Raw genomic sequence first — 16,145 nt, forward strand, 5'->3', positions numbered from 1 at the left:
CGCCGCGGCGGCTACTGAGGCTGTTCGCTCGCCGTCGCTCTCGCTCTCTCTTTCTCTCTCTCTCTCTCTCGCGCGCTCTTTCCGCGCACGCGCCGCCTCAACGTCGAGCTCGCGACGGCTGCTCGGCCGGGGTTGCCTCAGGCCGAGGGGGAGGATCGGTGGAACGCATGCGCCGGCGGCCCAAAGACACGCCCTCCAGGCTCGAAAGCGGCTGCGCCGTCCTCGCCACGGCTGAGTTGTACGCACGCGCACTTTCCCCTCTTCACCCCCCCTCCCCTCACCAAAGGTGTGGATGGACAGCCGGCCTGGCCGAATTGGACGGGCGGCTTTTTTTTTAATCTTTTGCGCAAGCGCGGATTGAGTGGAGCGGCCTGCGCCTGCGTGAAACGGAAAGCGATGGAGGCGGCCGTCGACCCCCTGAAAGAGGGTCGGGGATGGAGAGGGGAGGGGCGACGAGGGGCCAATGAGTGCACGTGGGGGGCGACGCTCGCCCGGACTTCAACTCCCATGGACCGCTACGGCTAGAGAGGCAAGCCGCCCCTCCCAACCCGGGTTATTCCTATGCACGTGTAAAAGGGCTTGACACGCATGATGCACGTGTTGCCTTGATGTGCGCAACTTCCAAACCTGGTCAAATAGCCAGAGAGAGATTTCCGGGGGTTTTGGTTTGGCTGGTTTTACAGGTAGTCCTCAATTTGTGATCGTAATGGAACCTAAAATTTCTAGTCGCTAAGCGAGATAACTTGGGGGAATTCGGTACATTTTACTGCCTTTCTTGTCGTTAAGGGAATTGACCTAAACAAGTGCAAAGTTATGCATATGGGGACAGAGAACCCCAATTATACCTACCAACTGATGGGGACCAAGCTTTCTGAGGCAACCCAAGAAAGGGATCTTAGTGGGGTTTTGGTGGACAGCTCAAGGAAGAGGTCAACCCAATGCTCAGCAGCAGTAAAAAAACCAAATTCCATGCTTGGCACAATTAGCAAGGGAATTGAAAATAGGTCGGCAAGTGTTGTATTGCCTCTGTACAAATCGATGGTGAGACCACACTTGGAGTCCTGGGTACAGTTCTGGTCCCCGCAACTCTAGAAGGATAGAATGGAAAAGGTGCAAAAAAGGGCAACAAGAAGGATCAAGGGAATGGAGCCCCTCCCTCATGAAACCAGGTTGGCCTTGGTCTCTTCAGCCTTGAAAGACGGCGTTTAAGGGCATAAAATCATGCATAGGATAGAAAAGGTCCATAGAGAAAAAAATCTTTTCTCTATCACGCAATACTAGGACGAGGGGGCCCTCCCTAAAGCTCACAGGTCAGAAAGTGAGGACAAATCAAGGGAAATATTTCTTCTTCACCCAGAGGGTCCTTGGTTGATGGAATTCCCCTCCAGAAGAGGTCGTGACAGCTGTCAGGCTAGACAGCTTGAAGGTAGGATTGGACAGATTCATGGATGCCAAGTGTATGCATGGTGGTTATTGAAACGGATGTCCAAGTACCGTCTTTACGTTGGTTGAGGCAGGCAGGGTTCCCTTGGGTCCCATTTGTTGAGGGTCAAGGGAAAGGGAGGGTTTGGCCCTCTCCTGCTCAAGATCCCCATGCTTTGGCCCGATCAGCATGGCTCTTCTTAGGTTCTTATGGTCTTACTAGTCTCCCTTATTAAGGAAATTGGGCTTCTGTTTTGGCTTTGCTTCTCGGAAGGTCGCAAAAGGGGATCACATGACCACATGACCACCATAAATATGAGGCAGCTGCCTTAATTTGGATTAAGTAAGCCTGGGAATGCTGCAGTGGTCATTAAGTGTGGGAAAATAATAATAATATAAAAAGGGTCATAGGTTCCTCTCTTCAGCACTGTTCTGAGATTGGTCACTAAACGAACTGTTGCAAGTCGAGGACTAGCTGCAGGGAGCCCTTTTGTGAAGGACATAGAGCAGCGGTCCCCAAACTACGGCCCGCGGGCTGCATACGGCCCGCTAAGGCCATTTATCCGGCCCGCGGGTGAGTGACAGGAGCACAGGATGTGTCTGCATCCTGTGCTCCTGGGCAGTGTTCCCTCTAAGGCGTGCAGCTGCGCAGTCGCACACACAAAACCAACCCCCCTGCAGCCTTTTCCAAGGCCACGCAAAAGAGCCGGGTATTGGGGTCGGGGAGTGACAAGGAAAGTATGGAGACCGGCGAAGGTCTTTCTTGTTTTGAATGTTGCATGCGCATGGGCTCCCCATCCCCGTCAGCCCACCAGGGGGGAGGCCACAACTGGGAGGGTTGGCACTGGCCCATCCGTGGCGGGCAGGGGCGGCTGCGGCTCCCTTCTCCCACCACCTGGGTCTACCGCCGGCGCCTACCGCCAAGCCGTCGCCACAGGTTCCTCGGGTGGGAGCTGCCACTTCCCTCCAGGCAGCCCAGCCAGGTGGTCGTAGAAACTGCAGAGATTATTGCCGCCGCCTCTGCCTCCACTCAGGGAGCCACCATGGTCACCAGGCTTTTTCCTCTCGCTCAGCTCAACCACGGTGACTCCCTGAGTGGAGGCAGAAGGGGCGGCAATAATCTCTGCACTTTCTACGGCCACCTGGCTGGCCTGCCCGGAGGGAAGTGGCAGCTCCCGGCCAAGGAACCTGCGGCCGACAACTTGGCAGTGGGAGAAGGAAAGGGAGCCGTGGCCACGCCCACCTACCACGGGTGAGCCTCCCTGCTTGGCAGGGGAAAGACCTTCGCCAGCCGCCACACTTTCCTTGTCACTCCCTGACACAGGCGGTGGGAGGAGAGGGAGCAGCGGCTGCCTCCGGGTTGCGGTTGCTGGGAGAGACTCTCCCCCTCCCCCCCAGGCGCATGGCAGGCTGGCAATGGGAGCGTTCGCCCAGGTGCCACCCACCAATGGAGCGACTGAGCGTGCTCTTCTTCCTCTGGGCCAGCACCGCCTTGGAAGCAGGTGAGAGAGGCAGCGCAGGTGCCCGCCACCGACAGAGAGAGAGAGAAGAAAGAGAGAGAAGAAAGAGAGAACGAGAAAGCGAGAGAGAGAGAGAGCAAGAGACAGAGCAAGAGAGAAATAATTAGAGAGGGAGAAAAATGAGAAAAAGAGAGAGAAAGAAAACAGAAAAAAATTTTGGTAATTTTTTTGGGCTAAACTTTTTAAAATTTTTCTCTCAACGCACATTCAAACAATAGTGTACCATCTAATTTTCCATGAACAAAATGTGGTATTTTGTTAGTAACTAATATCAATCATCAAATAAGTTGCAAAAGTTTTTTTTTCCTAATAGAAACATAGAAACACAGAAGATTGATGGCAGAAAAAGGCTTCACGGTCCATCTAGTCTGCCCTTATACTATTTCCTGTATTTTATCTTAGGATGGATCTGTGTTTATCCTAGGCATGTTTAAATTCAGTTACTGTGGATTTACCAACCACGTCTGCTGGGAGTTTGTTCCAAGGATCTACTACTCTTTCAGTAAAATAATATTTTCTCACGTTGCTTCTGATCTTTCCCCCAACTAACTTCAGATTGTGTCCCCTTGTTCTTGTGTTCACTTTCCTATTAAAAACACTTCCCTCCTGGACCTTATTTAACCCTTTGACATATTTAAATGTTTCAATCATGTCCCCCCTTTTCCTTCTGTCCTCGACTCTACAGATGGAGTCCATGAAATCTTTCCTGATACGTTTTATGCTTAAGACCTTCCACCATTTTTGTAGCCCGTCTTTGGACCCGTTCAATTTTATCATCCTAATGTTGTCATCCAGGTATACTTAAATTCCCTCCTTAATGTTCCTTCAAAAAGTACACCAATTATATTTCTAACTTATTAATCATTATGCCAAAGTGCTTCCTTCTTTCTTTATACATTTTTCTATAAGCCAAGAAAACCTTGTACTGTAGAGCCAATCAGATATTAACAAAATAAATTTAAAAACAAAACATAAACATATATGAATTTCAGACTTCTTCCCCCCCCCTAAATAGTACGTTAAAATAAGGTATGTGCAGTGTGCACAGGGATTTGTTCATAGTTTTTATAGTCCAAGGGACAGTGAACTGGCCCCGTGTAAAAAGTTTGGGGACCCCTGACATAGAACATAGGCAGGGAAAAGTTTGATAAGGAAATTACTATGATTGTTGTTGTTAAATATAGTAGTCCTTGACTTACAACAGCAACTGAGACCCACATTCTTTGTTGCCAAGTACAACATTTGGCCGGTGAACTTGTGTTCCATTTTAGAACTCTTTGTGCCATGGTCGTTCAGTGGATCATGGCAATTCTTAGGTTAGTGACACGGTTGTTAAAGGAATCGGGCTTCCCCCTTGAGTTGGGTCACAAAAGGGGGTCACGTGACATTGCCACTGTTTATAAATAGGAACCAGTGGCCAAGCATCTGAAATCTGATCATGTGACCACGGGGATGATGCAAGCGTTGTGTGAAAAGTGGTCGTACTTCCAGTTTTTTTCAGCGCCCTTGGAACTGGATCCATCACTAAAATGAAGTGCTGTAAGTCGAGGACTACCTCTAATCACGGTCTACGGAGATTATGCGCCATCCAGATCATGGTGGCCCTGAAAGGTGCTTTTCCAAGAGGGAAACTGACTTTTTGTGACTTTTTCCTCCCTTGGAAGAGGTTTTGCTTCTCACCCAAGAATCTGGCTCCCTTCTCAGTCCAGTTCTTCAGTCAGAAGCTCCTCAGGTGAGAGGGAGACCTCTCCAAGCGCTGAGTGGGTGGTGGGAAAGCAAAGGAGTGGCCCTACGTTCCCTGCAAACAAGATGCCCCTTTGCATTCTGTCCTAGAGACCTTGAGGGTGCTTGGAGGTTTGTGGGTGTCCTGGGGGAGGGTCCCCTGAGTAACGGAACTGCTGAAAGGGTTGTGTTGTAGATGAGAGATGTTGTGGGACCCCTCCTCTCTCCCCTCCCTACATTAAGACCGGCCTCTTGGACCCCCTCTTTCAAACCTGTCCAAAAGATGGAACCGTCAACCGGGATTGCAGCAGAAAGAGGCCTTGGGGGCCTTCGAGTCCCACGTTCTCTCTGCTGGAGCAGGAGGCCCTTAGGGAACTATAGAAAAAGAATGTCCGGAGGGACCTTGGAGGTCATCTAGTCCATACAAGTAACACCCCCCCCCCCAATGATCACTTTGGCACCTGTATTATTCATCCAGTCAAGTTCCTTTTATTGATTACAATAGCATTTCCGTACAACTGCATAGCATCGACTGCTTTTCTGAATAGAAAAGTCTAGAAAGCATCAGTTGCAATCATGATTGGTCATTTGGGGTTTTTTTCCCCCTCCCAAGATCAGGAGAAACCATGATTCCGAGTTAGGAAAAATCGCCGATTCCAGAACAGGTTTCGCACATTCAGAAAAACTCTGGATTCCAGAACGGCGTAGATCAAAATGATAAATTGTGTGAAATCTATCGCCCTTCCCTGCGGACCCTTCCTTCGCAGCCCCCACCCCAATAACCAGCAACTCTGGGCACAAAGCCCATCGTCCACTAAATCAATCTCCCCAATCAATCCACACTTCCCCTCCTGCTTTTCAGGTTCCGATCAACGGCATCTGTTCCCAAGCGTCCCCTTCTTGGTGTGTGTTGGGGCCTCTTTGCTCCCCCCGCCCTTTTTAAGGGGTGGGAGTCCTCCCGCAGCCCCTCATCTTCCTTTCTGTGTGGTGCTCCGAATCCTCCCACCAACCGATGGGCTACTCCAGGTCACCCCCTCCTCCCATCCCGCCCCACAGAGGCTCGGCGAATGGCCCCTGCCGGCCCTTCCTCGCCTTTGTCCAAAGATGGACCTCCGCTTTTCGCCTGGCGACTTTCCCAGCGCCTGGCTCGCCAGCCAAGCTCGGTGATGCCTCTCTAGAGTGTGGGTGCAGCTCTCCCGATGTCTTCTCTCCGGGGCCCGAGAGGTCATCTGTTGTTCAGGGTGGAGGCGACGAAGCAACGAGGCTCAGCCTGACGCTGCCCATCCCCATCCTCGGGAGGCGCCGGATGCTTGGCCGGGAGCGCCTCTCTTGGATGAGAGGGCCCGGCGGCGCTGATGTGGTTAGTCCTCAAGGCTTCGTCCCACGGCTGGCCAAAGGTTTTGTGGGAGGTATCCTGGAGCGCCCGGTAGTCGGTGTCCGAAAGTGGGAAGGTCCGGGGTTCCCAAGGCGGGATGTTCTGGAGAGGAAGAAGGGCAGGTTTAGTGGAAGGAAAAGGAAAATTGGGTGAAGGAAGAAGACCCATGCAAGTATCTCTCCACTTGGTTACTTAGTGACTCTTTCAAGTTACGACATACCTCTGTGGGAATACAGGCAGTCCTTGACATCTAACTATGCGTTCAGTGACCGTTCAAATTTACAGTAGCAATGAAAAAAGTGACTAATAACATATTTCCTCCCGCTCATTTCCTGCCAGTCATGACTGTATGACTGTAACTTGTTGCTTAGGTACTTAAGATTTTTATTAATATTGTTTCCTGGTTGCTTATTTGACCCCTTTGACAATCATTAAGTGTTGTACCTCATGATTCTTGACAAATGTATATTTTTCCTTTGTGTACATTGAGAGCAAGGACAAAATTCCTTGTGTGTCACATTTGGCCAATAAAAAATTCTATTCTATTCTATTCACACTTATGACTGTTGCAGCGTCCCAGGGCCAATCAAAATTCAGACGCATGGCAATGATTCATATTTACGTCTGTTACAGTGCCCAGAGTCATGCGATTCCCCCTCTACCACACAAAGCCATCAGGGAAAATTGATTGAATTCAAATTTATTAGATTTGTATGCCGCCCTTCTCCGAAAACTTGGGGCGGCTATTGTGATTGACAGGCACAATTGAGCTCAAGATTTTGGTTGCTAGGCGACAGTTGTTCCAAGCGAGTTTTGACCCATTTTACGCTCTATCACCAATGTTTAGTGAATCGCCGACGTTGTAAAGTCAGCCACATGGTTGTTAAGCAGATCGGGCTTCCCCATTGATTTTGCTTGTTAGAAGGTTACAAAAGGGAATCTTCGGGATTGGGTGGCATAGAAGTGGAATAAACGAATGAATGAATGAATATTATTTTGGTCACAAGCCCCCCTTTTTAGTGCTTTTGAACAGCCACTAAACAAACCGTTTGCAAGCTGCAGACTACTTATAGTCCCAATTCCCAATGCTTCTCCTATGCGGCCAGTGTGGAAGCCAGCAGGAAGCAAATTGGACAGCCAGGGTTGTTCTTGTAAGTTACAACTTTGTACTTTGTGACTCCATCTCTCAGCAACTGAAATTTTGCTCTTGGTTACTGTCCTAAGCCAAGGACGGCTTCCAGTGACTGTCACAACCTGAGGACTTTGCATTGTTAATGGAATAACCAAATCTTCTGAACCAGGTCTCACCTGAATCTCGTCCATATTGAAGGAAGAGTCTTCACTGAAGGAATTCCCTCCCCGGCCTCTCAACACCAGGGACGTCGGGAGGTTGAAGGGGTCCGGGCTGAGCGACGCGGTGGGAGAATTGGCACCCTGAGGGTAGTGAAGACTGTTTGGCACACCATCCTGGCAGCTGGGAGGAGGCACCCAGCGCCCATCAGCTTTATGGGAGGAGCTCCTGGAAGGAGAACAGAGCAGAGAACCTCATCAAGCGGGGTCTCAAAAGAGGCCCCAAGACGGTGGATGGGGCTGGGGGTTGTCTTATTCATTCCATCCCAATGACAGAAAAATGGGGCTGTCAAAGGTGGACCTCCGAAAGGAAATCAGAGGTGGGAGGGCAGGTTTGGTGTGGGAGAAACATTGGGGAGAAAGAAATGCTCCAAAGCACGCCAGGCCCAACCCGAGGCTGCGGAGAACATTCCAGAACAAATGATCCGTTACATTCCTGGGGGGGGGGGAGTGAGGGGGACGTCCCTTCTAAGCCCCACCCCCTTCCAGGCCTTTGATTTAGACTGGCAACGTTATCAAATTATTTGCTTCTGTAATTTAGACAATACGTAAATCTACACAACATCAACTGCCTTGTTTGCAGCACCCTTTGCATTATTATCCCTAAAGCAGGATTCCCAGCCCAGCCTAGGGACAATTAGTTTGTCCGTCCGTCCATCCAACCAACCCATACATTCATCTACACACTCTCGATATTGTATGTGTCCATCCATCAATTCATCTATATCATCTCCCACTCGCTTGCTATTGCTTTATCATCTGTCCTCCCTTACTACCCTCCATGCTTCCACCTCTCACAATACTAGACAACACAGTATCAACTGTAGAGACCTTCAAATTTCTAGGTTCTATCATATCTCAAGACCTAAAATGGCCACCTAACATATCAGAAACGTCATCAAAAAAGCACAGCAAAGGATGTTCTTTCTGCGCCAACTCAGGAAGCTCAAACTGCCCAAGGAGCTGCTGATTCCAGTTCTACAGAGGAATCTCTGAGTCTGTCACCTGCACCTCTGTCACTGTCTGGTTTGGTTTGGCAACCCAACAAGACTGACACAGACCTCAGAAGATAATCGGAACTGCAGAAAAAAACACCTTCAGCATGAATTACAGCCTCAATGTCTTTCCATGGAGTGAGCCAAGTCTTTTAGTTCTGCAGCCTTTGAAATATGAAATAAAGACTGGTGGGTCACTTCTGACTAACACATTTTAGTTGGCTCCATAGATTTCCAATCGGGTTAAGGTCTGGGCCAGGGGCAGGCAAAGTTGGCTCTTCTATGACATGTGGACTTCAACTCTCAGAATTGCTGAGTTAGCATGACTGGCTCAGGAATTCTGGGAGTTGAAGTCCACAAGTCATAGAAGAGCCCACTTTGCCTACCGCTGGTCTGGGCTATTCCCAGGTCATGCCAGCCATGGAATATGATTATCTTGAAACACCTTTTGCAGACAACTAGAACATAGCAATAGCTTTTAGCAACAGCGTTTAGATTTATATACCGCTTCACAGCCCTCTCTAAGCGGTTTAGAGAATCAGCAAATTGCCCCCAACAATCTGGGTCCTCATTTTACCGACCTTGGGAGGATGGAAGGCTGAGTCAACCTTGAGCCTGGTGAGATTCGATCTGCACTCTAACCACTGCACCACCCAGGCTCTTTTTAACATGACATGAAGCTGAATCCTGTTGAAATATAAATGCTTCACTGTCTTGGAAAAGATCGTATGCGAAAAGCTTCCATTTGGGCTCAAGTATTTCATTATTTTTTGGGGGGGTGGGGGTTATATTCCCATTAATAACGCAATTTCTGCCCACCCTTTTTGATGCCTTACCAGCCCAGATCCTAACACTGACTGGGTGTTTCACAGAAGGTGTAATAGAATCAGGATGCAAATCTCCTCCTTGCGTATTTTATGCCGCCACTGTCAAACAGGGAGATCTTGTTCTCATCACTCCAAATAAGACCACCCCACCGTTCCTCCCTCCAGGTGACAGGGGTTTCAGCCCAGTTTAGTCTTTCCAATCTTTGTTTGAGAGATTTGGCCAACTGTACATTGCATTGTGCCATTTCATCTTGTATTCACACTCAGGTGACTTTCTTCTGTCGGGTAGGCAGTCTCTTAATTCTTCTGTCATCACTTCCTGTTGTGCACCTTTTCCTGCCTCTTACCAGTGTGGTTCTGTAGTGACCGAGTCTTCTTACACTTCTTCAAAACCTTAACATTGCTACCTTTGGTTAAGTTCCCACCAATTTTTCTTCTAATTTTTTTGTAACTGTAGCCTTATTTTCTTAATAATGCTATTTTACATCACTTTCTGGTGACTAGTCAATTCTCTTGGCACCACTACTTTAATTCCATTACATTTTACAAGCTCACTAAGTGAAAGAACACAACCCCCCCCCCCCCACCAACTTGACAGCGAACCCATAACACACTGACAAATTTCCTCCTCTCAGTTTCAATACATGACATCAATAACTGAATCCTACTGTGATACGGCTGGCTCATTGCCAAAACAGGCTGACACCTGATTGGTTCTCTAAAGACCCATCCTCACTGGGTACAATCACACAAAGGGAAGCTAGTGGACATCAACCTAAGCAAGTCGTGGTTCCCTTTTCTGGTTATTTGGCTTTTACCTTTCATAGGACAAACTTTGTTGCATTACGTTCCTGATTAATTTATCTTTCAATTATAGTATAATATTATGCTATTACTCCAAAAAAAGAAAAGTGGTGTTATAAACCTCCAAATCTCAAAAATACACTTTTCCCAAAAGGTTTGCAGAATTTTGGCCACGGCTGTACCTATTCATCTATCTATCTCTGTCTACCTATCTACCTACCTTTTATCCATCCATCCATCCCTTTCTCCCCCCCCCAAATCTGATTAATCAACTTACCACCTCAGTGTATTGAGGAATTCCCCAGGAGCTACCTACCACTCTAACACTGAGGCTTATAGGGCAGGGAAACTATGAGGGCAAGTTGTGAGTTTATTCTTCAGCCTGTGACCTGAGCAACTCATCTCTCTGCATGGAAAGAGACTCTCGGGGGGGAGGGGGGGCCAGAAAAGAGCCTATGGGAACAAAGACCTATTTCCTCGTCTCTGGGAGGACGTTCCGGTCCAGGAATCCCAGCGGGCCCGTTCCAGCTCTTCAAATTTTTGGTGATAGGTCAGATATGTTTCATCTGAAGTGTCTTCCACCTACAGCAAAAGAAAGTTAAGGACAAAAGGTTTCCAATCTACTTCAGAAATGGGGGGGGGGGGGGGTCATGGCGAAAAGGAGAAAGACGTTAAGGAGAAGGAAGAGGACTGTGAAGATGGCTGGTGGTCTCTGAGCTGGGCTCTTTCCTTGCAGACATTTCGTGATCCAACTAGGCAACGTCATCAGTTAGAAGGAATGAGGGGGGGGGGGGTAGGAAGAGGACTATGGGATCTTTGGTGCTCTCTGAGCTTGGATGTTTTCTAGAAGATGTTTGATTACCCGACTAGGTAACGTCACTAGCGTTAGAAAGCAGAGGGGGCCTTGGTGCCCTCTGAGCTGGGTTTTAAGTCTTGCAGACGTCTCACGACCCCACTGGGGAACATCATGAGTGCTAGGAGGGATAGAGAGTGCGGAGGGGAGGAGGAGGGAGGGTTGCGGAGGAAGGAGGACTGTGCAGTCCTTGGTGCCCTCTGAGCTGGGTTTTAAGTCTTGCAGACGTCTCACGACCGAACTAGGGAACATCATCAGCACCAGAACGGTGGAGGAGCAGAAGGAAAAGGAAGAAGAGGTGTGTGTGGGGGGGGTTCCTTGGAGTTCTCTGAGCCGGGCCATCTCCTTGCAGACGTCTCACGACCCAACTAGGGAACAGCATCAGGCGCCTCCCTCCTGCCCATCGTACCAGCCATTATTATGCCAGTGGTTACAATCTGGAGACGGCACGTCCCTCCCTTCACCTCCTTCCACTGCAGAATTCACAACGCTTGCCCAATTGTGGCTGCGGCCACACAACGTATGAAGGAACACACTCAGCCCCACCCCTCACGCACCCCAAGCTTGTGGGTCAACCTAGGACCTCTCTCTTACCTCTGTGTCCGCTTCCTCCAAGATCACCATCTCCTTGGGATCCACCGTTCTCCAGCTGGAGGGAGAAAAGCAGGGGTGATATGCAGGGAGTCCTCAACTTACCACGATTCACTTAATGACCATTTGAAGTCATGACAGGTCCAGGAGGGGAAAAAAGGGGCTTTCATACTCAGCAAGTTGGATTTATGACGGTCGTGGAGTCGCCAGGGTCACGTGATCCCCATGGGCGACCTTCTGACAAGCAGGGTCAAGGGGGGAAACTGGATTCGCTTAAGAACCATGTGACTGATAAGCACTGCAGGGGGTTCACTTAACGGGGCCAAGGAAGGTCATAAAATGGAGCAAAACTCACTTAAGGATTGCTTCATTTAACAACCATGAGACTCACTTAACAACAGCAGGGCTTCACTTAATGGCGGTGACAAGGAAGGTCCTACAATGGGGCAAATCTCTCTGAAAAATGCTTCACTTAACCATATGGTTCACTTAGCCATGGCAGCGATTCACTTAATGATGGCAGGGAAGGTGGTAAAATGGGGCAAAAACCGCTTCGCTCAACAACTGTGTGACTCACTCAACAACTGCAGTAATTCCCTTGATGATGGCGGCAGAAAGTCATAAAATGGGGCAAAAACTCACAGGGAACTCACGGCTCATTCAACAATCACAGTGATTCATTTAATATCAGTGGCAAGGAAGGTCCCGAAATGGGGCAAAACCCATTGAAAAAATGCTTCGCTTAACCACCGCGTGGACCCACTTAGCAACCACAGCGATTCCCTTAATGACGGTGGCAGGAAAAGTCATAAAACGGGGCCAAACTAATTCCACCGATGCTTCCGCTCCACAACCGAGTGTCTCCCTTAACCAGCAGAATTGCCGTCGTGAAGTCAAAGTCCCTCCCCAGGAACAGAATGACTACGCCACCCCCCAATTAAATTCCAATTGTTCTTCCATTCAATTAAAATCCCAGATTTCTCAGGAAACGGATTGGAGAATGTCCCAAAATCGGAACTCACCTGGGGGTTAAAATCTCTTTATATTGCAGTTTTTCCACCCGGGTAGCGGCGGCCATGGACATCGGAATGACAATGTTGTTGATGTCGTAGGAGGTTTCCACTTTCTTCTTCTTGGCAGGCTGCTTTGGGGGAGGGGAGGGTGGGAGGGAAGAAAAAGCACAACAACCACAATCTGTGAAACAAACACACCAACAAAAGACAACGCCAGAGTGTGTGTGTGTCTGTGTGTGAATGTAGGCATTGTATCTCTGAACCCTGAATGGCTCTTTGGGGGGATTTTGATGGGACAGACAGGAGGAAGGCCGGACTCTTGGTCACCCGGGAAGGGGGGTGGGGGTGGCTTCCTTATTACAAAGCAGGATATGAAGAGCTGGGGGGTTCAAGTAGTGCTCTGAGGGAGGGGGGGGGGCGTTTGTCTTGCAGGTGTTTTGTGACCCCGCTAGGTTACGTAATCAGTGTTAGAAGGAAGGGGGGGCTGTTTGCAGTGAGGAAGAGTGTGCAGTCCTTGAAACTCTGTGGTGGTTTTCCCTGCAGACGCTTTATGACCCAAGTAAGGACCCTCGCTGGTGCTAGGAGGGGGGAGAGGAGGGGGAGGAATAGAGGAAAAGGACTGAGCTGGAGGGTTTCCTTGAAGACGTCTCCTGGCCCAGCTAGGGAGTGTCATCAGTGCTAGGAGGAAGAAGACAAAGCAGAGCAGGAGGAGGAGACGACAGTATATGGAAAAAGAGGGAAAGGAGGAAGGGTTGTATGGTCCTTGGTCGTCACTGAGCGTGGTGGTCTTCTTGTAGATGCTTCATTACCCAGGCACTGAAATATCACCCGTGCCTCAAGAGAAAGGGAGGAGGAGGAAGAGGAGGAGAACAGCTACTGTAGGGTTCTCGGTCCTCCCTCCAAGTGTTTCCTTGCAGGCATCTCGTGACCCAACTAGGGAATGTCATCAGTGTTACAAGGGAAAGGAGGAGGAAGAAGATGACAAAGTGGAAGAGGAGAACGACAACTATGATGTTCTCAGTCATCCCTGCAAGAGTTTCCTTACAGATGTTTCATGACCCAATTAGGGAATGTCATTAGTGGAAGAAGGGAAAAGAGGAGGAGGAGGAGGAGGAGGAAGATGACAAAGAGAAGAAGAAAAGGAAGAGGGGGAGTGAGAAAGGAAAAGGAGAACAATTATTGGATTATCCGTCCTTCCTCCCAGTGTTTCCTTGCAGATGTTTCATGACCCAACTAGAGAACACAATCAGTTGTAGAAGAAAAAGGAGGAAGAGGTGGAAGGAGGACAAAGAGGAGGAGGAGGAGAGGAAGAAAAGGAAGAGGAGGAAGAGGGACCATAGAGTTTTTGAACCTCCCCCCAGGGTTTTTCTTGCACAACCCAATAGCAACAGCACTGTCCTGCTTCCTAGTGCTTTTCCAGCCCCCTCTAAGGGGTTTAGAGTCAGCCTCTTGCCCCCCACAATCTGTCTCCTCATTTGACCCACCTCAGAAGGATGGAAGGCTGAGTCTCCATTTTCCTAAGGAACATCACCAGTGCTAGAAGGGAGGGGGCTGCACTCTCCACGTGGCCCCGTCCAGCTCACTTACCAATGTGGCGCTGGTGCTGGCTGCCGTGGAATGGGAGGGCACGTGATTGGCATGTGGAATGGGAGGGTTGTCGAAGCACAGAGGCGGCACCTGGAGCGAAACGCCCAGTTTGTTGGGCACAGGACGCGGGGCGCAGAGGCTGAAGCCGGCCAGACCTTTCAACAGAGCACCTGGGGGAAAGGGGGAAGGGGACAGAGGACGCGTCAGGTGAAATCTGTCATAAGTCAAGGCAATTTGATCGGGGGGGGGGAAGGATTGGGGGGTTCTCCCACTGAGAATTCTGTGGCGGAGGGAGACATTCATTAAAATAAATCTGTTTGTTTCGTGACTGTTCAAAGTTGTGGTGGCCCTGAAACAAGGGTTGTTTTCCAGAGTTGCAACTTTTACGATTGTGAGATCAAAATTCAGACGGTGGGCAACTAACTCGCATTGATGACAGGGTCACGCAATCCCCTTCCCCAACCTTCCGGTGAACAAGAGTCAATGAGGACACTTGATTCACTTAACAACCGTCCGACTGCAGCGATTTCATGACCATATGGCAAGAAAGGCCGAAAAACAGGCAGACTTTTTTAAACAAATGTCTAGCCAAGCCACAGAAATTGGGGTTTTCTATCAAGGGAAAAGCCACTTAATAACCACATTACTGATTGAACAATGGCTGGGATTCACTTCACAACAGGGGTGAGAAAGCTCCTCACATTTATTTTAATGAACGTCTCCCTCCGCCACAGAATTATCAGTGCGTCGAGGACTGACCCGTATTCCAAAGCAGGATATGACGACCCCACGACAGAAATCCCAATGCTTGGCAACAGGTTCCAATCCCTCTTTTGAACTACAAGGCCGATCAGGGAGATGGGACATGGAGTTCAAGAGACCATAACACACACACACACCCAAATCATGTGATTACTTTACCCGGAGCAGAAAGCAGTGGAGAACCAACACTGTTGGTTAAATCTTTCAAGCCCGGATGGGGCGGCTTCTGAAAGTTGGGTTTGGGGGTCCTCCAATGGTCTTCTCGGAGCAAGGCCTCGAAGTGTAAATGCAAAGGGTTGCCTGCTTGAAAAAGAAACAAAAATAAATCAACAATTTGAGACAAGATGTCAAGGGGCTAGTCCTCTTTGAGTAATGGGCTGATGGCTTTAGTTCCATACTCTGTACATCTGGTAAGCTGGCAGGAATCTTTTGTTTGTCACCTGGTTTATTTAAACATTGGATTGGAATGAAGGCTGTGGCGTTGCTCTGTGTCATACACGTGAATGTATGTGGATATATACACAATTATCTTTGGAGGGCTGAACGCAAAGAAATGTCATTTTCATGTATGCTGATTATTCTATTATATATTCTATTCTATATTCTCTATACAGTAGTACCTCTAGATACGAGCTGCTCTACCTGCGAGTATTCCAAGATACGAGCCACGAGGGGAGAGACATTTCTGTTCTACTCCAGAGCTCAAATTCGGGATACGAGCCGAGCGTCCACTAGGTGGCGCAAGAATCCTTTGCTTTTGGTTCTCTCGGAGGGGGAAAAGTTATTTGTTCCAGAATAGGAGTTGCCTCGAGATACAAGCTCCCTTATGGAACGAATTATGCTCGTATCTAGGGGTACTACTGTACTCTTCTTTTCCATTCTATATTCCATTCTATATTCTATTCATATTTCATTTTCTATTCTGTTCTTTCTGTATTCTGATTCTATTCTACTCTATTCTGTTTTCTAATCTGCATTCTGTTCCATTCTATATTCTATGCTACATTCCATTCCCTGAGTGAGTGACTTGTATTTATGACAGTGCCAGGGCCCCTGAGGTCATGCGATTCCCTTCCAGCGACCTTCCAATGAGCAATGCCCATGGGGAAAGCCTGATTCACTTAATGACCATATGGCTAACTAAACAACTCTTGGGATACACAATGGTTGGAAACTGACTTGCATTTATGACAGTTGCAGAATCCCAAGTCATGTGATCCCCCTTCGCGACAAGCAAAGTCAGCAGGAAGAGCCCGATTCACTTAATGGCCCTGTTGCTAACTTAGCAACCGTTGGGATACACAAGGCTTGTGTTTATGACGGT

General features: G+C 48.8%; 1 protein-coding gene across 8 annotated transcripts in view; it reads right to left on the minus strand.

Moving 5' to 3' along the window:
- Window positions 1-5,130: 5,130 nt before the first annotated feature.
- The window catches only part of LOC139175852 (KAT8 regulatory NSL complex subunit 1-like), a 31,547-nt gene continuing 20,532 nt past the window's right edge, over window positions 5,131-16,145 (minus strand). For 2 of the 8 annotated variants that reach the window (XM_070767185.1, XM_070767181.1), the window contains 7 exons: window positions 14,981-15,121; window positions 14,060-14,229; window positions 12,482-12,600; window positions 11,463-11,517; window positions 10,485-10,597; window positions 7,348-7,558; window positions 5,131-6,141 (listed from right to left, as the gene is read on the minus strand). In XM_070767185.1, coding sequence (XP_070623286.1) covers window positions 5,890-6,141; window positions 7,348-7,558; window positions 10,485-10,597; window positions 11,463-11,517; window positions 12,482-12,600; window positions 14,060-14,229; window positions 14,981-15,121 — 1,061 coding nt within the window. In that variant the 3' untranslated portion in view covers window positions 5,131-5,889. Of the gene's footprint in view, window positions 6,142-7,347; window positions 7,559-10,484; window positions 10,598-11,462; window positions 11,518-12,481; window positions 12,604-14,059; window positions 14,230-14,980; window positions 15,125-16,145 lie in introns of all 8 variants that reach the window. The other 6 variants (XM_070767183.1, XM_070767178.1, XM_070767184.1 and 3 more) reach the window with 3 other exon arrangements.

The sequence above is a fragment of the Erythrolamprus reginae genome, chromosome Z (assembly GCF_031021105.1).
Source record: "Erythrolamprus reginae isolate rEryReg1 chromosome Z, rEryReg1.hap1, whole genome shotgun sequence".
In the NCBI taxonomy this organism is placed as follows: domain Eukaryota; kingdom Metazoa; phylum Chordata; class Lepidosauria; order Squamata; family Dipsadidae; genus Erythrolamprus; species Erythrolamprus reginae.